Below are 22,665 nucleotides of genomic sequence, written 5' to 3'. Positions count from 1 at the left end.
ATTCTTTTAGAAATTATGTGAAAATCCACCCTAGGATGGAATAAATGCGGTGCTTTGCTGGCTCAGTGTGTGGCTTTGAGCCAACTGTGTTCATCCCTTCTCAGCTCTAAGGTAGTAGCTTAAAATCAGCCACAGGGGAAATAATTTAATCATGGGAATCAGCAAATGCTACAATTGAAGGATTGTTTTTTCCCCTTCAGAAAGCCTGGTTGTTAAACATTTCCCAGCATACAAATGAGTAGATACGGGCCAGAGCAGATGAAAAGCTAAGATAACCACAGATGTCTCAAAAGCTCATTCAACCTGCTCCCTTATCTTCGCTTAGGCTACTTTTGCCCACCAGTGAACGTCCTGGCAAAGTGACTTGTGATGGATACCAGCTAGATACAGAACAGAAGTCTCCCCAGTGAATATGGATCTTAAGTGGTATGTCACCTTTGGATGCTAAGAACACCGGATGCTCAAAAAAACATGAAGCTGAGAGTTTTCCAGGAAGGAGGTAGTTTACTAACAGAATGGTCTGCCTCATACACTTGAGCTGAGGTTGTAAACTTTCATTTGAAAAAGGAAATACACACACACACACACACACACACACACACACACACACACACGCACACTTCTCCACGTCAGTTGATCTCAAAGAGAAAGCAGATCATCAATCTCCTGAGGCCCGCACCTCTCGGAGGCTTCCGGGGTAGGTATATAGACAAGAGGCCTCACAAACACTGGTTCCCAGGAAGCTGCTTTGACTGAGTTTTAATGGTGCCCTTGGTTCCCAGGCACCCCTGTGCTGACACAGTTAGTCATCAAAGATATTGTCTATGAAAACAACCAATGGCTTTTCTCCTTTAATTCAAAAAGATAAAATACTTTTGTGCTTTCAAAATTTAAAATATCTAGTTAAATCGAGCCATCAATACTTAGATTTAATGTACAAAATATTCATAAACCTAATAAAACTATCCCAAAGTGCTGCTGAGGTCTGATTCCAAAGAAGCATGCCCACGAAGCGACTCCGTGTGGGAGAGAAGTCCACCGTCCGCTCCCCATCACTACCAAACATTGCCTCCAGAACTGTCGCGCACCTCAGGAGCACACCTTTCAGCCCATAGCCACTGACGCACCAGTGAACGGGTCCCCAAGACGACAGATGTGAAGACGGCTCCCTGAATGTTGTCCCTCCCTGACTACTAACTAACATGCATGTCTCACACTGTAGCTCCTCCACACTGTATAGAAACATATTTAAAGTGAATATTCTACATCTGGAAGATGCTGGTTCCTATCAGTGTCATTTGGAGCCCTCAAAACCTTACTCCCTCATTCCATTTGGTTTGGGACTCCATTACAGAACTCCTTCTAGGGTTAAAAGATGAGGTTCCTAACGGGCAGTGTTGTAGTGCTGGTCGTGGCATATAATCTAATCCTAGGCTTTAAAAGCCAAGTTTTCCCAAAGATTCCACTCTAATCCTAGGCTTTAAAAGCCAAGTTTTCCCAAAGATTCCACTGTGATGTTGGTTATCAATTCAGCTTGGACTATCCACAAATCTGTCTCCACCTAGGGCTGAGTACCATATGATAATATTTTATAAATGTGGTTTATGAAGAGATGAAGGCCTACGTTTTTCGCTACTACTGTGAACAATCCAATCCCTGTACATGAGCATTTCCAAACAAATTCTGCTGCTAATAAAAAACTTTTTTTCAAAGACATAACATCTTTACCTCACTATAGATTTGGAGGCTTTGCTTTGCTTTTCATCTTCCTAATTACATCTTTAAAACAATCACAACCCCTAATAACCTGAAATTTAAAAGATAAAATATGCAGTGAACAGAAAAGAAAAAGTATCTTCTAACTGGGAAAGAAAGCCCCACATGTGGTTTCAAGTTATTCAACTGAATGTTTTACTCAGAGATGCCTCAAGATTTCACAACCCAGGTTCATCCTAAAAGCCATCACTTACCATCCTGTACATATCACGGGTGTGTAATTATACCACCAGCGAGCAGACATTTCTGTGCTAGAGATGGGGTCCCCTATTCTCACCGGTTGTTGCAAAACGTGGTCGTAAACCCCACGTTTAAAAATCTTCCTATGCTGAAACAGACCAGGCTCCATGCTGTTCACAGGTTCAGACAAGATCACACACACGGCTAAGAGACCCACCCCGATACAGGTAATAAGATGCCTTGCCGTGGACTGCTTACACATGTTATAGTTCAGAGCAAAACAGAATCTCCCCAACAGTACTGCTCTAATCTTACTTGGTGTGAACAGGAAGGAATCCTTTTCCTTCACTGCTCATACATAGCTCACTTTTAATTTTTCAACAGAACACACTTAGTCCTAAAGACATGGCCAACTGCATTTAACATTTCTTCAACTAATATACTCAAAGCATAAATGTTTTCCTGGCCAAAGGGTCCCGATAAGGCAGAAGGAATAACTTTGTTCTTAACTGCTCCTACAAAGCATAGCTAACTGCTAAACCCCACCAAAAATTTCTTTAAACACAAAGCTCAAAATATTCAGGAGGGAGGGAAGGAGGTAGGGAGGTAGGGAGGAAAGGAAGTAAGGAGGGAGGGAGGGAGGGAGGGAGGGAGGGAGGGAGGGAGGGAGGGAGGGAAGAGGAGGAGTTAGGGAGGGAGAGGGCAAGGGGGAGGGAGGTGGAGTTTGGACTCCAATTAAGGCATTTTTATATACAGTCCAACTTGAGTCATAGTCAAAGGGAATCTTAGAAAGGCATTTCAATGGGGAATGGCAAAAATCACAATAGTCTATTATCAGCATTGTAGAACTATTAATCGCTCACTCCAAATGTAATCATGTCGAATGTCTTTCTGTTTCTTTACTCCTTGGTTCTCTCATTCCACAAGTGCATAGGTTATGTTTTCTGTAGATCTGGGGAAAATGGGCCAGGGGTGGGAGGTCCATCCAGGCCAGACACAGTGAACGGTCCATGACTGTTCAGTACAGAAGGAAACTGAGAAAGAAAATAAAAACACATTATCATCCTATTACTCAACCCCAACTTTCATTTTCTGTCCCTGCTACATTCCCTGAGGCAGAAAATGAAAGCCACCTGCAGTGGCTCACAGGACAAAGGTAGTAACCGTTTATCATGGAAGAACATGATGTCACAGCAGAAACTTTAAAGAAAAAAAAACTGTTCATCCTACATGTTACATATTACAGTCTCCAGCCTACCTTGAAGGAAGGAACAAACCTATGAGGCCTTCCCTTATAGCCAAAGGTATACAGGTTTACATTTAACTTCATATGAAAGTTTTAAAAAGTTCAGTAAATGACAGCACGCACGACAGAGTACAATTCAATCATAAAACAAATTGCAGACTGTCAAAAAGAGGTCCGGAAAGAGATGCCCATCTATGAACTCTACAACTGGTGTAAATAGTTAGACGTATTCATCCTAGAAGAGCCTTCCCCATCATGTATTCTAAGACCAGTTCTATAGGGAGAGTCCGGGCTGAAGCCACATGAGCACTGTAGCTTTGCCTGAGGTCTCTGGTCACTCTCTAACTCAATTATCTGTGAGAGGCAAAGAAAAACATAAAAATACAATATGAAAAATTCTCAACGCTTTCTAGTCAATAACTTAGAATGTTTTACAAAATAAAAAAATGCAGAAGTAGGAAGATTTTTAATTTTCTTTTTTCCTTACCATTTCATTTCCAAAAGAACAAATGAAAAGTTAAATTACAAAATATAAGAAAATCTCCCAAGGAGTCTCCCCTAAATAAGTAAATGAACCAACCAAAATAAACTCTAGGAGTTAAAAAGTCTAGGTGTCTGAGGCAAAATGATGGTTAAAAGCTGTAAGACCCTTCCTATGATCTTGGCTAAGGGATCACACAATATCCATTTTTTTTTAAAGAGCTTTTTAATGTTTTATTTATTTTTGAGACAGAGAGAGACAGAGCATGAGCAGGGGAAGGGCAGAGAGAGAGGGAGACACAGAATCCAAAGCCGGCTCCAGGCTCTGAGCTGTCAGCACAGGCCTGACACGGGGCTCGAACTCATGAACCGCGAGATCATGACCTGAGCTGAAGTCAGATGCTGAACTGACTGAGCCACCCAGGCGCCCCACAACATCCATTTTTTAAAATATGTATTTAAAATGTTGATAAATATCAATTCTAAATGAATGAGAAATGGGCGTATTTGATAAACTATACTCAAAATTTTTCTCTTTTAAAAAGCCTCAGGTAAAAGAGAAAAGCTACGTGCAGATCCTCCTGCAAATTCACACACACACACACACACACACACACACACACACACGTATATTTTCTTCTTTTAAAAAAAAAAAAAGAGAGAGAGATTTCTAGCATTTAAAATGACAAGGAGGGGCGCCTGGGTCGCTCAGTTGGTTAAGTACTGACTTCAGCTCAAGTCATGATCTCACGGTTTGTGGGTTCGAGCCCCACGTCAGGTTCTGTGAATGCTTGCTCAGAGCCTGGAGCCTGCTTCAGATTCTGTGTCTCCTTCTCTCTCTGCCCCTCCCCCTCTTGTGCTCCGTCTCACTCTGCCTCTCAGAAATAAGTAAATGTAAAAAAATCAAATTTTTTTTAACGACAAGGAAAGGAAATCGGGCAGGTTCAAAATCTACAGTACCGAACAATCCCTGGTCTAACTCAAACGTACGTCACAGTGAACAATGGAAAGGAGACGTTGGCTGTATTTATCGGAGCTGTTTGCTGGCTAGAAAATCAACACTTGGAAGGCATGTTTGTTAAACACAAGTTTTATAATGATGAAACCAAAGGGTGAAGACACTGCCTTTTGGCCCCACTCTTCGTGGACCAGGCCCCAAGTGCAAGAGACAGACCTGTGGGTGTTTTACCTGGAAGAGTGTGTTAGCACCTTGCAGCCTGGCTGGACTCAGGGGAGCAACAGGGCTGAGAGTGCTCCAGAAGTGGATACTGGAGAGCAGGGGGCTCGGCGTCAGTAAGATGGGCGTCTGCAACACACAAAACAGCAACGGTCACTGAGGACTGTTTCAACCTTATAATAATACACCAGCAGCCCTGAACCCAAACATTGTCCTAGTCTCTGCCCCAAATCTCTCCAAAATTTTATCATGAGGGAAAGCTCAGAAATTATTTTTACTTGCTAAGAAAGGTCAAAATGTCTTCTCACCTGTCTTTTGTAGGGTCTTTCCCAAATACAGAAACCAATCTGGTCAAGTAGGGAGAAGTAACAGGTAACTAAGTCACAAACACGGTTCCCCTTAGTAACGGGCAGTCTGGGAGTCATGGATTTAAGGTTACGGGAGAGGTGACTGGAGACCAGCAAGTGAAGAAATGGCTAATGTAACTGTGCACACTTGCTACTCAACATCACACCAGTTGTTCTCACATTTCTCAGAATTTATTGTTTTCCAGCTTTTGAGGTTATCACTGTTATTTTATAAGATACCAACCAGTTCTATATGACCAAAAAAAAAGAGAGAGAGAGAGAGAGAGAGAGAGAGAGAGTAGTTGCTTTAGGAGGAAGTTGGAAAATATTCATCTACTTGCAGAGACCATGAATCCTTCACAACACGACTCCAAACCTTTCACTGCAGCGATCCTGACTGGGTGAGGAACGGGGTGACTTTCACAGGGTCACAGCTAACTTTTCTAAGACAAACCTAAATAGCAGCAGGAGAACCTGATGTTATAAATTCGGGATTTGTTTAAAAAGGTGAGTTGGTGGCGCTAAAAAGAAGGGGTCAGTTACCTGGGAGAACAGCGCTGGCGTGAGAGAAGCCGTAGGGAGAGACGGGCTCAATATTCCCAGCGGGCTCGGGTCGCTGCCCGTGATCACGAGGATGGGTGCCAGCTCTAACCCTTTGGGTTTCTTGGATCTCGAGGAATTCCTTGTTTTGTCCTTTTCCAGCAAAGCTGAATCCTGGTCTTTAGGCTCCAGCGACAAGTTCTCCGGAAGTTCCATGGGCTGAGAAGCCACCGAGTCGATGTCTGTGTCAAGGTCAGGGTTAGGGCTCAGCGGCGGCGAAGGCGTCCCAGGAGGCTCCTGCACAGGAGGCGGCGCGGACGCACCAGGTGGGGTGGCAAACGCGGTCGTTACGCTGCAGGCGGAGGTCGGGGCTTCCAGGGAAGGCAGTTTGGGGGAAGCCAAAGTCTCCAACGCTTGGAGAGTTTCTTCTGAGGATGGAGAAAGGCTCGGGCCGGCCGACAGGACGGCGGCCACGGGTTCAACTGGTAGCTTCTTGGAAGGCGTTGTTACGAATTTGATGACGGACGGTGTTGGCTCCTGAGGAGGTTTCTTCTCTGCCAACTTCTCGGCTGGGTTCTCGAGCTTGATCGGTTTGAAAAGCCTCTTGTTGGAGGAGTTCAAAGAGTTGAGGGTAAAGGAGGAGTACAAGCCGGAGTGGATGTAGTCGTTGCGGCTGGAGGTCCTGGCGCCAGGCTGAGGCGGCCTCTCCCTGCCCCCGCTCTCCGCATCTCTGCAGCTGCTGGTGACTTCGCCGCAGCCTCCGGCTTCCCCGTCCCCCTCAATCCTGCCCACCGTCATTGGGTCCATTTTCAAGATCTCTGGGTAAGAGACAAACTTGTACACAAACTTCTGACCATTCACTTTTTTAATGATATTCTGTAGATAAACAAAATAAGCATTCTTACACTTTCTCATAAACTTACCTCCCACAGCTCACGAAAAAGCTGACCTAATAACAGACTCTATTTGGCAAGTAGTTTACCGAAGAGCTTCAAAACCATCTATGTTTATCTAGCCACACCAAAGGCAGTTCCTACCACCGTGGAGCCCAAGTCGAGTGTTTAAGTGTCTCATTAACAACTGAACCAGTATGTTACGTAAAAGGGAGATTTCAATTGCTTAACACTCTCAACCAAATATCGGCATTAAGTCAAAAATCACTGAACTGCAACCTCAAATAGTTCCAAAGGTACAAGCCATACGCATCCTGAGGAAGCAAAAAGGAACAGAACGTTACTTCTGCTGAAGTTTCCACTTCGTTCTGAAGTTCCAGTTGTTTCTTAGACAGACAGAAAAGCTGGTTAAGATCAAGCTCTTCAGAGCGAAACAAATTAAGATCTCAGCTTCTCATTCCAATTCTATCCATTTTGAGCCACTTATTGTACCTCAGTGCCCAAGAACGTATCCAAAATAAGAAATTAAACAAAAAATAAATGTTAACTAAGAAACCAAATCTGTGCACTAACAGCTCTTCTTTAAGGTATTTGTGTTCCCTGGGTTAAATTAAAAAGTAAAAAGTAAATAAAGCTAAAACACAAGCATATGTGTGACAATTTTTAAGTCATGATATACACAAGAATGTTTCTTTTAGCCTTGAAATCTCCTATTTTCTGCTCCTTATTCCAACCCTGTGCTCATTTTTCCTTTAAAGATGACTGCAATTAGGAACAAAATATGTATGAGGAGTGGAACTCTGCAGAAATAGAGCTGGCACACTTACACATTTCATCCCAATTCCACACTGCTGAAGTTATCAAATAAACTGGATCAAAATAATCCAAGGCAGTCTGTGATCGTTTTGCAACGTACACAAACATCGAATCGTTATGTTGCACACCTCAAGCGAATATAATGCTGTAGGTCAATTATGCCTCGATTTAAAAGAATCTGAAATTAACCAGGACATGAGTAGTTTCATAACCTCAACAGAAGAGAGGAACAGGTCTTATTCTGAGGTGGATGCGTATTACCTTTACATAATAGTATCGGAGGGCTCGGCTGAGTTTGTCGTAATTCATGTTAGGCTTGTTCTTACGAATCCCCCAGAGACGAGCCACCTCTTCTGCCTGCAAAAGCTTGAACTCCCCATCATTAGACGTCCAGCTGATCATGTGCTTGTTCTGAGGCTCCTGTAGGAGCTGAAGGAGGAACTGCCACAGGGTGATAGCACTGTCCATAGCAGTGAGCTGAAAAGAGGCAGACAGGGAAGACATGGTATTAACAGCCACCACTCCCATAACACCCTATGCCAGGCGCTATGCTCTAAATGTATTACTTCATAGCATTCCCCCAATAATCCTACAAGACAGATACTACTGCGGCCTCGTTTTACATTTGAAAATACTGATTCAGAAAGAGTTAAGTCACTCCTTGTCCGAGGCTGCACAGGTAATTGGTGGAGCCGATGTTTAAACCCAGGCAATCTGGATCTAGAGACCAAACTCGGAAGCATGCCACACTGCTTAAGAAAAGTCTTGCTGGGAGATAAAGTGAGTTCTTTAAGTCCCGGGAGCGGTCTCGGATGACGGCCAGTCACCGGAGGACCACTGCCACTACGTTTTAACTGAAAATCTCCTCCTATCCTCCGAGACCACCCTTTCAGCATCTATACAAATCAACCCAGTTGGTTTATCTGCCAGGATGTGTGTGTGGTGTGTGTGTGTGTGTGTCACAGTGGCCCAAAGATATAGGGAATAATCTACCTGTGCTCCATTGGCCTTTCTCCTCCAAACAGTTTCCATTCTCATAAATTAATTTACATTTAAATTGGCAGCAGCGAAAATTCAACAAAATGCTCCCTGATTTATTTGACAAGTTCTATCACCATTCTGCCCACAGAGCTTCCATCTGCATAAATTACTTTTTTTTTTTTTTTAAAGTAGGCTCTACGCCCAACGTGGGGCTTGAACTCACAGCCCTGAGATCAAGAGTCGCATGCTGTACCAACTGAGTCTGCCAGGCACCACCACACATCCTCTTTCATTTGATTAGTAGCCTTTATGTGATTCTCAAGACATGAAATTAAAAATCTTTCAATATCTCAGGTTTCAGGATTTCCCTGTTTCGGCCAGAGTTTCTCAGCTTTGGCTCTATTGTTCGGGCCAGATAATTCTTTGTTCCTGGAGGCTGTCCTGTGCACTAGGACAGTGAGTTTAACTCACTAGATGCCAGTAGCACCTCCTGACCGGTTGTGACAATCAAACATGTCCCCGGCCATTGCCAGATGTTCTCCTGGGAGACAAAATCGTCCCAGTGGATACCACTGGTTTAGGCAACAGAGCTGCAAGGAAATGTCCTCACAGAGTTATTTTCTTCACAGAACTTCAAGATTCCCATTAGGAAGAATTCTTTATGGCAGAAACTCTGCCATCCCAAGAAGCACCGTATATATATAGCACATCCTAAGAAGCCTGTAACTGAACTATCCACGCACAAGAAAACAAAACCAAAAACCCTTCCTTCCTTTATCTAGGAATGACATCTCAATGGACCAAAATAAGACTTGAAAACAAATTAAATCAATTCCATTAAAATACTACAAAAATAGGTAATTTGGTTGACATCAAAATGTAAAACTTTTGAGCTGCAAACAATATTGTCAGGTGAAAAGACAATCCTCAGAATGGGAGAAAATATTTTCAAATAAGAGGCTTGTATCAGAAATATATAAAGAATTCTTACAATGAAAAAAAAAAAAAAGAAGTAAAGGAAGGTGCAAAGACATCTCTTCAAAGACGACACACAAACTAGGGCACCTGGGTGGCTCAGTCGATTAAAGCACCGACTTCGACTCAGGTCATGATGTCGCAGTTAAAGAGTTCCAGCGTGCGTCTGGCTCTGTGCTGACAGCTCAGAGCCTGGAGTCTGCTTCAGATTCGGTGTCTCCCTTTCTCTCTGCCCCTCCCGCACTTGTGCTCTGTCTCTGTCACTCTCAAAACTGAGCATTTTTTAAAAAGCGTACAAAGAATAATTAATTTTTTAAAAAAGACAAATTGACAATAAGCTCATGAAAAGATCCTCAACATTAGTTATTAGGGAACTGAAAATCAAAACCACATAAGATACCACGCCACACCTACTAGGATGGCTATAATCAATAAGACGGACAATAACAAGTATTGGCTAGGATGTGTCGAGAGTGAAACCCTCATGCATTGCTGGCAAGAATGTAAAACGGGATAGCCACTTTGGAAAACTGTGATACTTCCTCAAAATGCTAAACAGAAATACGATCCAGCTATTCGGCTCCTAGGTACATACCCAAGAGAACCGAAAATACATGTCCAACAGACACACTTGCACAGGAATGGTCACAGCAGCATCATTCTAGAATATCCAAAAAGTAGAAACAACTCAAATGTCCATCAACAATGATGAATGGACAAGCAAAATGTGGTGTGACTACTGGAATATTATTCAGCCGTAAAAAACAGACTTTAGGGGCGCCTGGGTGGCTCCGTCGGTTAAGCGGCCGACTTCAGCTCAGGTCACGATCTCGCGGTCCGTGAGTTCGAGCCCCGTGTCGGGCTCTGGGCTGATGGCTCAGAGCCTGGAGCCTGCTTCCAATTCTGTGTCTCCCTCTCTCTCTGCCCCTCCCCTGTTCATGCTCTGTCTCTCTCTGTCTCAAAAATAAATAAACGTTAAAAAAAAAAAAAAAAACAGACTTCAGTATTGGTACATGCTACAACATGGACAAACCTGAAAACATTGTGTTAAGTGAAAGACACCAGCCACAAAGGCCACATATTTTATTTCGATTTATATGAAATGTTCAGAATAGGCAAATGTATCAGACACAATGTAGATCCCAGGTTGCCAGGAGCTGGGTGGAGAGAAGAATGGGGAGTGACTGCTTATGGGATGATATAAATAAAAGACTGCAATGGTGGTTACACAACTCCTTGAATACACTAAAACCACTGTCTTGTACAACTTAAGTAGATGAATTTTATCTCAAAGATGTTAAAAACACTACAAACATTACAAAAGCACGGGCCTCAGAAGCCTAATTCTAACAATGTGTATGTAACTCACAAAGGATAGGGTCCTTAAGGGTCAACTATTTCCGCTCCCAAAAAAGGCAGGAGGAACCGAAGTGGAAGATTTCTGGGTTTCCGTAACTTTTCTGAGACACTCAAAAATGTCTTCCAATAATCCTCACTCGTCCCTTTGAAGCCGGCTGTGCAGATATGGTCATCCAAAAGCAGAGATGGGAAAATAATAAAGAACAGAAAGCAGGAGATGTCCCCAGTCACAGAGTTAATGGAGAAGCTAAGGCCATGAGTCCAAGTCTTCCATCAGAGTCACACTCTGTTCACCAGGGAAACCACTCCCTGGATGCATAACAGCATTCCTGCCAGCAACTGGGTATAAAGAAGTATTACATATTAGATACTAAGTGACAATAGCTTAGAACTATGAAGTGCAACTTTAATATTAAGTAACCATGTCCACTAATCTCTGCCATGGCCTCACTTAAACTGAGTTGAAAAGGTAGTTTTAGGGGCACCTGGCTGCTTAGTTAAGTGTCCAATTCTTGATCTCAGCTCAGGCCATGATCTCACGGTTCATGGGTTTAGGCCCATGAATTGTCAGGCTCTACACTGACAGTGTGGAGCCTGCTTGGGATTCTCTCTCTCCCTCTCTCTCTCCCTCTCTCTCTCTCAAAATAAATAAACTTTAAAAAATAAAAATTAGGGGCGCCTGGGTGGCTCAGTTGGTTAAGTGTCCGACTTCGGCTCAGGTCATGACCTCATGGGTCATGGGTTCGAGCCCCACGTCGGGCTCTGTGCCGACAGCTCAGAGCCTGGAGCCTGCTTTGGATTCTGTGTCTCCCTCTCTCTGTCCCTCCTTCACTGATGCGCTTTCTCTCTCTCTCAAAATTAAACATTAAAAATAAATAATAATAATAAAATTTTTAAAAAGTGGTTTTATATTATGATCCATCAAGTATGGGGGGGTATCATTTCTCTCAATTTACCAGAGATAATGATGCCTGTTTACGGCTTTTAATTACATATGTTTAACACCTAAATGATTTTTTTTTCAGTCTAAACCTGTTCAAAGTACTTTCTAATAAATTTTTAGCTTAACCAAAGAACTGTCTCCATATTTCCAGACATCATCTTCATATCAATAATGCTTATGGGGTTGGGATGTGGGCGTGCGTGTGTGTGTGTGTGTGTGTGTGTGTGTGTGTGTGAGAGAGAGAGAGAGAGAGAGAGAGAGAGGAAGAGAGAACACCAGTGGGAGGGGAAAGGGAAAGGGGAGTAGGGGAGAGAGGGAAGGGAAAAAGAGAACTGAATCTCAAAACAATCACAAATTTGGTACCTCTAATTCCGTTTGTTTTTGGAAAAATTCCCAAACGAAATCCGAGAATATTAATACCTATCACATAGACAATGCATGGATCCTACAGGTTAATAGCAGCTAAGATATGCACACAAAGACACACATAACCATCCACATCTCCACCACGAGTACACAGGTGCCGTCCTGAGCGGAGGGGAGGCTCCCGAAAGTACGGAGGCTCCCAAAGGGGCTCGTGGTACACCTTCCAACTTCCATCTTCCCAAGCTGGTTACTAGGGGGCCAGGGCACGGACAGAGTCAAGTGCTGGTGGGCGCTACTTCAGGCCGAACCTAGCTGCCCTGGGAAACGCTGAGGCTTCTTTAGGGCTCAGCAGCGCCTCCGGGAGAGGAGGTTGTTGAGAATCAAAGAAAAAGGGCCTTGTGGTTTTGGAATGAAGTACTGGAAAAGAATTGTCTTTTCCCAAAAACTAACAAAGATATAAAATGGACATCTCCAGTGGGTACCTTAAAGGAATGTTTTCTTCATTCAAGTTTAACTCTTTGACTGAAAAGTTGGTGAACCTCTGCGTATACAGTCAGGTTGAGCCTCTTCATTTTAGTTCCTAAACGTGTGCTACTGACATGAAATTCAATGATTTCCTCAGCCATAAAAAAGAACGAAAAGGAAAAAAAAAAAAATCCAGAACACAATTAAAAACGTGAAACGAAAAAAAAATACAAATACTTTTATTCTAGCTACTTATCAATAAAAACCTTTACTTTCCTTCACAGGAAAACCCACGTTTTCTAAAATGACAATTTTAAAAGAGTTCTTCAGAAGTCTGATGAGGGAAAGAAATACGTGCCGCAAATCAAAGAACTGATTTTTGAGGAGTTAATGTTGAAAACATAATTGATTCTACCTTGACACTTGAAAGGTAGCTCTATCCCAATGCTAAGCTGAAAGAAGGTATGTTGACATAACCTATTAGGGAAAGGAAGTCTCCAGTAAATGAAACTTTTTCCACCCTAAACATGTTTATAATACACATAGTCCAGTTGCTGCGGTGACCCACAGCCCGACTATTTTTCAGAAACAGCAGCCAAAACCCAAATAATGAAGGTCTCCAAATTCAGCGTGCTGCTTAAATAAAGCAAAACCAAATTATGAAATGTATCAAGACTTGTTTTGAATCAAAATCATCATCGTTGAAAAATAATCAGGAGTCTCTTAACTGCACCCTATATTAAAACAATAGTAAAAGCATAGCTCCATTGTGGTAGAACTCGAAGGGCAGTATTTCCCTAAGAACATAATGAATTTCACTCATGCAGGGAGAAAGGAATGCCTGACGGGGAAGGGGTGGTGAAGGGGTGGGAAACTGAATCACAGCTACATGTTAACGAAAACACCGCTGACAGTCCTCAATATTAAAGCACCGAGTCTTCCACGTAGCGGGATGGTGGCTAGGAGACGGCAAAGAGATGAATTGTCGAGATAAGGAGTAAGACTCCAGTCTTCAGGTGAATGCCCTAAACTTCAAACAGCAACATCCGGGGGAAAAGTCAACTGTGTATCCTTTGACTAGTTCAGTCAACAATACCCCTGATTTCCTGCCGAGGCCACTTAATAGCCCGCCCCCCCAAAGGCGTTTCCAATTGACCTTCCCAGGAACCTAGAAACGACCAACCTCGCCGCAGCTGTACATTAAGCGGAAAGTAAAGGGGGCAGGGGGCTCGCGGGAGAGAAGTAGAAAAAGAAATGAAACTTGACACCGGATGAATAGCGAACTTGGGGAGAGGCAGAGACTCGGGTGACCGTGTGCCCCGGAGCAGATCAAAGTCCGGGGAAGAGCCGCAAACTCACGCGGCCTCGGTAAGCACTGAATTACTGTACTTTCATTTTCCAACTTCCTGTCAGCACAAAGAGTCAGAATTCGCCCCCCCCCACCTCCCCGAGGCAAAAAGCCACTGCCACCCGGCGCCCCAGGGACCTCGCGGGACTAAATAAGGGGCGAAGCAGGGGACGGGACGCGCCGAAGTCCACCTGCGCGCCGCGGGGCAGCGGGCGGGGCAGGCCCCAGGGGAGCGCGTGCCCGCCCGCCCCCGCCGCCACGCTCACTTCCTGTTGTGCCGCCTGCCCCCCGGGCCCCGGCCTCCGCCCCCGTTCCCCGCGGCTGGGGGGCGGCGGCCGCGAGCACCCGACGGGGCGCGGGATGGACGGGGGCGCGCGGGGCCGGCCGCTCACCGAGGCCGCGCGCGGGGCTCCCTCCGGGTTTCCGCCTCGAGCGCGATGCTTCTCTCCGCCCGCCGCCTCCTCACGCTGGGAGTTCGAGGACGGCGCGGCGGCCGCGGCGACCCCCGCGGCGGAGCCGGAGAAGGCGGCGGCGGCCCAGCCGAGCCCGCCGGGTGCCCGCAGCCGCCCGCATCGCCCGCCGCCGCCGCGCCCGCCGGGGCTCCTCGCGCCCCGCCCTCCCCGCCCCCGCACGCGGCGGTGGCGGCGGCGGCAGTGGCGCGGGTCGTGGGGCCGCTACCCGCCGGGCGCGCGCTCGGGGCGTTCCTCGCCGGGGCCCGGCCTGCCAGTCTCTCCTCGGCCGCCGCCACTCTCAAACCCCCCGGCTGCGTCCGGGCCCCTCCCCGGCGCCGTAGCCGCCGCGCGTCACTTCCGGGGGCGGGAAGGGTGGGGCTGCTGTGGGAGTAGGACTGAGAACTGCGGCGGTCCAGAGCCCCGCGTCCGGGGATCCGGGGGTCCGGGAGTCCGGGGGTCCCGGGAAGCGGGTGTGCGCGTGGGCGCAGTGAGGGTGTCCCCTGGAGCTCCGCACTCGCCGCTCTCCGCCGGACTGAGTGGCTACTAACAGCTTGCTGAAGCGCCCGACAGAGTCCGCAGCACCAAAGCTGCCATTTGTGCGGGGGTGGTGGGGGGTGACACCTCGGACGGCCTGGGGCCTCACCGCATCTCCCACGCCCGATAGTGGAGGTGGCGCTCGCTGGGACCACCTTTGTTGTTGCTAAGCTGAAGCGTGAGGGCTTCTCTCTCCCGGGCCACTTGTCCTGCCTTGCCCCTGGCTAGATGGACGGGGGAGTTGGTGCCGCTGCAGCTTGTTCATCCCAAGTACCTGCTCCCAGGACGCTAAGAACACCCCCGGTGAATATTATGTCAGCACTGTGGCTCGCTAGCTCGGGGACTGACAAATGGAGTCAGACCTGGGATCCAGTCGTGGCCTTGTCCCTCACTAACTCCCAGATCTTACTTAGTAACTTTAACCTCCCCAAAGCTTCATCATTTGTAAAATGGAGAGAACCCAGTCTCAGAGTTGTGATGATTAAAGCAGATAAGGTGCATAAGTCACCTAGCAGAGTTTCTACCACATAGGCTCAAGTAAATAGACTTCCTAAGGAATCAAGCCACACTTGGTATTAGCGACTAGTTGAGTAATTTAGCAGCAGCAGAAGAGATGTGCAGTCTGTAAGCTGGACTGCTGAACCCTCGAAGAAATCGCTTGCATATTCTTTTTAACAAGAAGCCAACTAGGCCGATGTCTGAGTTACTTGGTCATATAGTAGCTGTAAGACCTGCAGTGAGTTACTTAACCTCTCTGAATCTCAGTTCCTCATGTTAAATGAAGATGATAATGTGCAGCGTTGCTGAAAAGATCAAATGAGATAAAGACTATAATGTGCTTCATGCATTTCCTGGCACATAGTAGACACCCAGTAAACGATGATATCATTTACTTTAGCCTCCACTCACCCCCCCCCAATTGAATTCAATTGAATCAATAAAATTAATTGAACTCACAGAGTAAAATATGATCCTATAATCCCTGTGTAGGCTTTTGGAAGAGAATTGGCACTTCATTTTATTTCCAACCTCCTGCCCTAGTACAGAGTAATTGTAACACGGAGGCATTCCTGTACGACCGGCGCTACCAAAAGATGTTAGCTTTCTAAAAATAATTTCACCAGAGGATGTAAACATATTTTCATTAAGAGGAAACCTGCAATAACTGAAAAACACCAGCACTCTTGGCCTCTGATATAAAAAATTTTCCTTACAGCAGTTTCCATTTTAGAAACCGAGAGGAAAAAATAAGAATTATTAAGGTAGGCTATTTAAGATACACTCTTGGAAACATTTGTTTATAGAAAGATTTCATTCTAAACCTTGTCTCAAGAACAGTTAAGGCTAGTGGAGCTCTTTTACAGACTAGCTTGTTCTCCCCAAGCTACAGTAAACATCTGATTCAGCCCCAGGGTCTATTGTATCACAACCCCTTTAACACTGAGCTGATAGTATTGTCAATTGCAGTGTATTTTTGGAAGAGATCCTACTTTGGGAGTTCTTAAATTAGTCCTAGCAAGTCTGCTTTTAAATTGACTTTTTTTTTTTTTTTTTTAAATAGTACATGTTGACAGCAGAGAAACTAGAAGATAAGTCAGATTTCAGATTAGTGAACTTGGTGGGGGGGGTATTGTGCCTGCTTTTCCCACTCAAGATTCTATAAATACAGAATCTCTCTCCATGGTTCCTCACACAACAGATGGTTGTTTTTGCAAACTCCATGGTGGTTATGTTGCTTTTTTGTTACTTTGGTCACTTTCTCACTCAATAGGTAGATTTCCAATGGTAGCCTTGGCTACTCAGGGCTATGCCAATTAAATTTGCAGATTTTCTTTAAATACTTAATATGTGTTTTTCTGCTTGAACTGCCCTAAAATTGTGTTTTTTAAGCAATCGAGTTATCCCAGCCCTGCCAGCCCTGCTCCCCTAATTTAATTACATTTCCTATCCCAAGAACACCTAGTTCTTACGATTATTTCTTCTGAAAGCAACTTCCCTTTCCCTCTCTTCGTTTTCACTGCTTCATCATTACCCCAAATTAGTGTCCCTTTTTCCTAGAGGAATATTTCATGGACTCTGACTGAGCAAGCATGGAACCATCCGATTGCCTGTTCTGTCTTCCCCAGCGATGTCTTGTAGCACATGAAATAAACAAGAGAGAACTTTAAGTCAGAAGAAGCGTCAACACCCCCAGATAGGGTCAGATGTGAAGTATGGCTGACACGAAAGAATAAAAATCTGGGATTTCTGGGTTCTAGCTTTTCAATCTCCCTAAACTCCAGACTTGATCTTCTTGAGAACATGGTTATGACTTATCCCTTCTGGGCCTCACTTTCAACATCTTTAAAAAATAAAAGATATTCATACCTTTCAGCTTGTAGTCTGTGGTGGATGGAGGAAAAGAAGAAGACAGTCGATCGAACTATGCTTTGAGTACTTGTTGAATGACCCTATAGTTATGACATTTGTAGGACTTGAAATGGTAAGGTTATCACCGAAAACAGAATTCAGGCTAACTGGATACTGAATATGGCAGCATTTGCCAACCCCGCTATCTGCCAAGGCCCTAAAATTCACCAAAGACAACCAGTAACATGCTGGTTAGAAGTATCTTTACACTAAGACTATTTTTCTGGGCAAAGAAGTTCCATCCCCAACAATAAGACTTATAATCAGAGGCTATTCAAGGTCCAGAGAAAAACCCACGAAAAGGTCCTTGAATAAGGTATTTGTAGCCTCTGAACTATGAGGGAAGCTCATGGAAAAATCTTTCAGCCCTAGCTGTAATCTTCACCCAACTCCCTGTTTTCCCAGAGAGGACGTGACAAGACATGACTTATTGCAGTTACGTGCCTGGGGCGTGGTACCTGCCTAACACATTTCATGACCTATCCCAAACACACCTCAAAAATAACTGCATATTCTTTTCTTCATTGGAATCTACACCCAGCCTACTTCTTTCCTCCTCCACTAAGGTTTTTTTTTAACTTAAAACAATTTTATTGGTCTTTGAAACAGGTACTTTCTCTTAGCTGTGAAAATTGATACAGAATACGTACTAGAGAAAAAGAACAGAACCGATCACCTCTCTCCTAATTGCCCTTTGCAAAAGATGCAACTTGATTGACAAAAGTTCATGAAATCCACCTTGTGGGTAACCATATAAGATTCTGTGTGGTTTGACTAACTCATTGTAGGATACGTACTTCTCTGAATTCTAAGCCAGAAGTTTTGCTTCCTCTCTTGTGTGTTTTATGGCAACTGACTTGAAATTTTTTTTCACTTAAAATTAATTCAGATATGACCACCGAAAGGTTTTGTTCATTTTTTAGGAATTGTCGGTCGTGGACCAGCGACACTGGCACCCTCAGAGACCATTATTACTATCCACGACTTCCATAGATTTTAGAGTCCCCCCACCCCCTGCATTATCTCTTTTGATCCTGTTGACATAGACAAAGAATTCAGCTAAGGATCCAGAGATGCTGGGGAAGGAAAAGTCAGGCTGGGGTAAGTGCAGCTTTTACAGCGGTGTGCTTTGTGGTGAGGAGGGAGAGGGAGGGAAATTACCACCTCCCACCGCATTCAGGAACATTTCCGGAAAGAGGTGGAGTTTGAAAGACTTGGTGCTAATTCAAAAATGTGTAATGCCAGCTTTTTTTTGCCTTACTTTATTTATCCAGCTGTGAAACAAAATTAGTTTTGCCATGCTAAAGAACGCATAGCTGGTGAGTTGGATACCCACTTCAGAAGTGGGACACAGCCACCGGCTTCCCTCCTTCAGACTCTCAAGGAAGAAAATTTGAATTCTATCTAGGCTCACCCCATAAAATTGGGAAATTGTTGGTCTACAGGGCTTAATCCCCCCTCCTTCTTTCTCTCAGATTCTCTCTGCTTCTCAGAAAATGCAGCTGTGATGCATGTAACCGATTATGTCTAGAAATCAGACTCCAATGACAGAGCCCGGAAGTGGAGGGAGAACAGGGGCTCTCCTATGATGGAAAAGAATCCGATGACAAGGTCTCATGGAGCAAAGAGAATTCTGGTTAGGTTTTCTTTGGAATTCTATCTTTGCCCTGTGTGTGTATACCTTATCTGTGTTTTTCTGCTTCCTCCCCAGCCCCAACCCCAGCCCTCTCCCTCGGCCTTATTTTTCTTTCCCTGTCTACTTTTCCTTTCCCTTAATATTTTTAAAGCTTATTTATTCACTTATTTTGGTAATCTCTACACCCAATGTGGGGTCAAAGTAAGGAACCCAAGGTCAAGAGTCACATGCTCTTCCAACCTAGCCAGCCCGGCACCCCTTTCCCTTTTTACCTCTCTGCCTGCACCCTGCCACTGGCAGCCTTGAGAATTTATTAGCCATGAAAAGTGGTCCTTAGGCCTGAGAAGATTTCATATCAATAAATATATCTTTGGGAGCACAGGGCTGGCTCAGTTGGTAGGGCATGTGACTCTTGATCTCAGGGTTGTGAGTTCAAGCTTCACGTTGAGGGCAGAGTTTACTTAGCAAAGAAAGAAAGACAGAGAGGGAGGGAGGGAGAAGGAAGGAAGGAAGGAAGGAAGGAAGGAAGGAAGGAAGGAAGGAAGGAAAGAAAGAAAGGAAGAAAGGAAGAAAAGAGAGGGAGGAAGGAAGGAAGGAAGAATTAAGCAATGCTTTATAAAATATATATGTAATTTTTAAGCATTAACTGTGTGCTGAGCACTGCAGTGGACACAGGAGATGCAAAGATGACCGAGACCAGTCTCTTTCTTTAGAAGTTTCTAAAAGAGGAGGGGCTACAACCCATTGTGACACAGGAGGGGGTGTTAGTTAAATAGGGGTGAAGACTGTGCTGGGGGAAGGGAGGAAGGTCAGAGGCTCCTGGCGTCCTGGGAGGGGGGTACTTGGAGGAAGCGGGAGAGGGTTTGGAGGGCAACGTTCTGTTTGGGATGCTCTGCCTGTTCCCCTGCCCAGCTGGGCTCATGGGGCCGGCTCCTACGTTAGGTCTCAGCTCAGCTCCGATGTCACCTGCTCTAGGGTGTGTGACCTCCACTGTCTTCTGTGACGGCCAGCGCTGACCCTGCTCGTGGCCTTCACCACGCTCACCTTAAGTTTCTCCTCTGTTCCACCCTTCAGACCGAGTCCTCCAGAGGAGAGCCTAGATCTCAGTCACCTTTCCAGTCTGGGACGCGGTGGCGCAGGCCCTCTGCCAGGTGCTGCTCAGTAAGTACTAACGGGGCGACTAGATCAGCGGGGCCAAGGGGGGCCCGGGCGCAGCCCAGCGTTGCTGACCGGAGGTGCAGGTGCGCCAGACCCAAAGCTTGAGCCCGCCCCCCTCGCTTCCTCTGCTCGGAGCGGCCGCTCTGGCCTCTCCCGGGTCCTGAGTTCTCACCTCTCCATCCTGCCGGTCAGCACAGTGGCTCTCGCCTGTCCTAAGAAAACTTCCCCTTCAACCATCAGCCTATCTTTTCCTCCCTTTCAGTATCAAACTTCAAAAAATAATGGTTTCTATTTGCGGCCCACACTTTCTCAGCTTCCACTCACTCTCCAATCTCCCGGATATGTCTGCTGTCCCCACCACTGACTCTTTGAGGCACCACCCCACCCACCGTCTCCCAGTCCTCCTCAGGCCCAGCTTAAGACATCCCCTCTTTAGGTAAACACTCTCTGACCTCCAAAGCAGGCTTAGGTGTCCCGTCTTGGTGCCTTCCAGAAGACGCTGGGCTCTCTTGGCCTCCATGATTCTCCCTCTAGCTCTCTAACCAGTTTTTGTCTACTCTGTCTTTGGACTGTGGTCCCTCGATTCACGCCCCACGCGGGACCTCATTCTCTCCAAGGCTTTCTTCACCACCCAAAATGCTGAGGACCCCCAACCTTTATTTCTGACCCCAAATTCTCCCCTGACCTCTGGATCCCTGTCTCCCATTTCCTACAGGGTTTCTCCTTCTGAATATCCTCATAACCTTTCCATCTCAGAATATATGACTTGAGGGGCGCCTGGGTGGCTCAGTCAGTTAATCGTCCAACTTCGGCTCAGGTCATGATCTCGTGGTTCGTGGGTTGGAGCCCCGCGTCGGGCTCTGTGCTGACAGCTTGGAGCCTGGAGCCTGCTTCGGAGTCTGTGTCTCCCTCTCTCTCTGTCCCTCTCCTGCTCTCTCTCTCCCTCTCTCTCTCTCTCTTTCAAATACAACTAAACATTAAAGTATACACATGTACATGTACATATATACATGTATATATGTACATGTATATATATGTACATATATATGTATATATGTGCACATATATACATATACCTTGAACTCATTGCCTATACCTGCCACCTGAACCAAATCCTCCTTCCTTTTCCAACTGAAAGCGCCACCCGGACCGCTCAGGTACCCTAACCATTCCTTCTTCCTCACCCTCCATACGCATTCCGTGGTCTGTTGCACCTCCTCTCTAGAATATCTCACATCCATCCCCTCCCCAGGGCTCTCAGTGTCTCTTGCCAGGACTACGGCAAGCCTTCTGCTTTCTCTCCCGGCTTCCAGGCATGTCAGCCCACGTCCACACTGCCACGAGGGAACCTTCTGGAACACACACTTGACTGCGACACTCATCTGTTTCAGAGTGTCCAACAATTGATTTCCCTGCTGCTTCCAAGGTAAAGTCCAAACTCGAACCTGACAGACCTGTGATGGGCAAGGTTTAAAGGCCACGTCACCCTTCCGGTGATCATCACTAATCACTGTTTGGGTCAGTGACCCTTTCCATTCCGATCCCTTTTCAGCCTAATCCAGCCTCACGAACTACAGGCCCTCGAACACGTCCAACACCGCCAGGACTCCAGTCTTTTGTCAATACTGCTCTCTCAGCCTGGACCGTCCCCTCCACTCCACTCCACACAGTTCCCTGAAAGCGAACGGTGTGGCTGTCATCTTCGCACAACCCGTGTGTCCCAGCCTTGTGCCTGGCACATAATAGGGACTTAGTAACTTTTGAATAAAGAGCTCCCAGGTTTTTAAAAAAAAATTTTTTTTTTTAATATCTACTTATTTTGAAAACGAGAGAGTGAGATGATCCCAAGCAGGCTCCTCACTGTCAGCGCAGAGCCCAACGCAGGGCTCGAACTCACGAACCGGGAGATCATAACCTGAGTCAAGATCAAGAGATTAACCGGCTGAGCCGCCCAGGCACCCCAGAACTCCCAGTTCTTAGTGTCACTTCTTCACTGCTTCTCCCGTCCCCAGTGAGATGTGATTGTTGCTTCCGGGCTTCATTCATTTAACAGATTCCGTGAGTTCCTGCTACGTTTCAGGCACTGTGCTAATGGGGCGGGGCGGGGCGGGGGGAGGAGAGATACGAGAAAGTTCAGTCTAGGTTAATAGACTGTCAAGTAAATAATTATAACACTGAGGTAGGTACCGTGATGAGTCCTCTGTCACACACCTTTGCCGTAGAGAAACTAATACGAAAAGCCAAACCATGGACATGCTCGTTGGGGAGCATGGTGTCTGGGCAGCGGGAAGGGGTTGGATGAATCAAACGTTCTGTGACATCTTGGTCCATTCAGGCTATTCTAACAAGGTACCACAACCTGCGTAGCTTCCAAACCACAGAAATGTATTTCTCACAGTTTTGAAGGCTGGGAAGCCCAAGAGGAAGGCATCAATGTGGTGGAATTCTGGTGACAGCCTGCTTCTTGGTTCACAGCTGTCAGCCCTCTCTGTGCCCTCACGTGATGGAAGGGCTGAGGAAACTCTGTGGGGTCTCTTATACAAGGGCACGAATCTCATTCGGGAAGGTGCCACACTCATGACCT

The 22,665-nt window shown here is 45.8% G+C and overlaps 1 protein-coding gene and 1 long non-coding RNA gene across 9 annotated transcripts; one reads left to right on the top strand and one right to left on the bottom strand.

The window, feature by feature from the left end:
• Positions 1-1,884: 1,884 nt before the first annotated feature.
• ELK4 (ETS transcription factor ELK4) lies at positions 1,885-21,454 on the bottom strand. Of its 3 annotated transcripts, none has more exons than XM_086693410.1 (5): positions 21,317-21,454; positions 7,717-7,932; positions 5,750-6,622; positions 4,872-4,988; positions 1,885-2,990 (listed from the first exon to the last, which is right to left on the bottom strand). In XM_086693410.1, exons 1-5 carry the CDS (start codon positions 21,320-21,322, stop codon positions 2,892-2,894), a joined length of 1,311 nt encoding a protein of 436 aa, XP_086549536.1. In that variant the 5' UTR covers positions 21,323-21,454; the 3' UTR covers positions 1,885-2,891. The 3 variants fall into 3 exon arrangements, with proteins under 3 accessions (XP_086549536.1, XP_086549537.1, XP_086549538.1); XM_086693411.1 differs by lacking the exon at positions 21,317-21,454 and adding an exon at positions 14,285-14,622; XM_086693412.1 differs by lacking the exon at positions 21,317-21,454 and adding an exon at positions 10,781-12,505.
• On the top strand, positions 13,670-22,173 carry LOC147572511 (uncharacterized). Of its 6 annotated transcripts, none has more exons than XR_015245852.1 (6): positions 13,670-13,912; positions 18,211-18,388; positions 18,763-18,898; positions 19,998-20,084; positions 21,395-21,507; positions 21,634-22,173. It is a non-coding gene; the product is annotated as an uncharacterized LOC147572511 (long non-coding RNA). The 6 variants fall into 6 exon arrangements; XR_015245849.1 differs by having other exon boundaries at positions 13,671-13,912; positions 18,193-18,388; positions 18,763-18,923; XR_015245848.1 differs by having other exon boundaries at positions 13,674-13,912; positions 18,763-18,923.
• Positions 22,174-22,665: the final 492 nt, after the last annotated feature.

Source organism: Puma concolor, chromosome E4, assembly GCF_028749965.1.
Source record: "Puma concolor isolate L17-30 chromosome E4, mPumCon1.1.hap2, whole genome shotgun sequence".
Lineage (NCBI taxonomy): Eukaryota > Metazoa > Chordata > Mammalia > Carnivora > Felidae > Puma > Puma concolor.
Note: the sequence above shows the minus strand (reverse complement) of the source record. Positions and strands in the feature narration are given on the sequence as shown.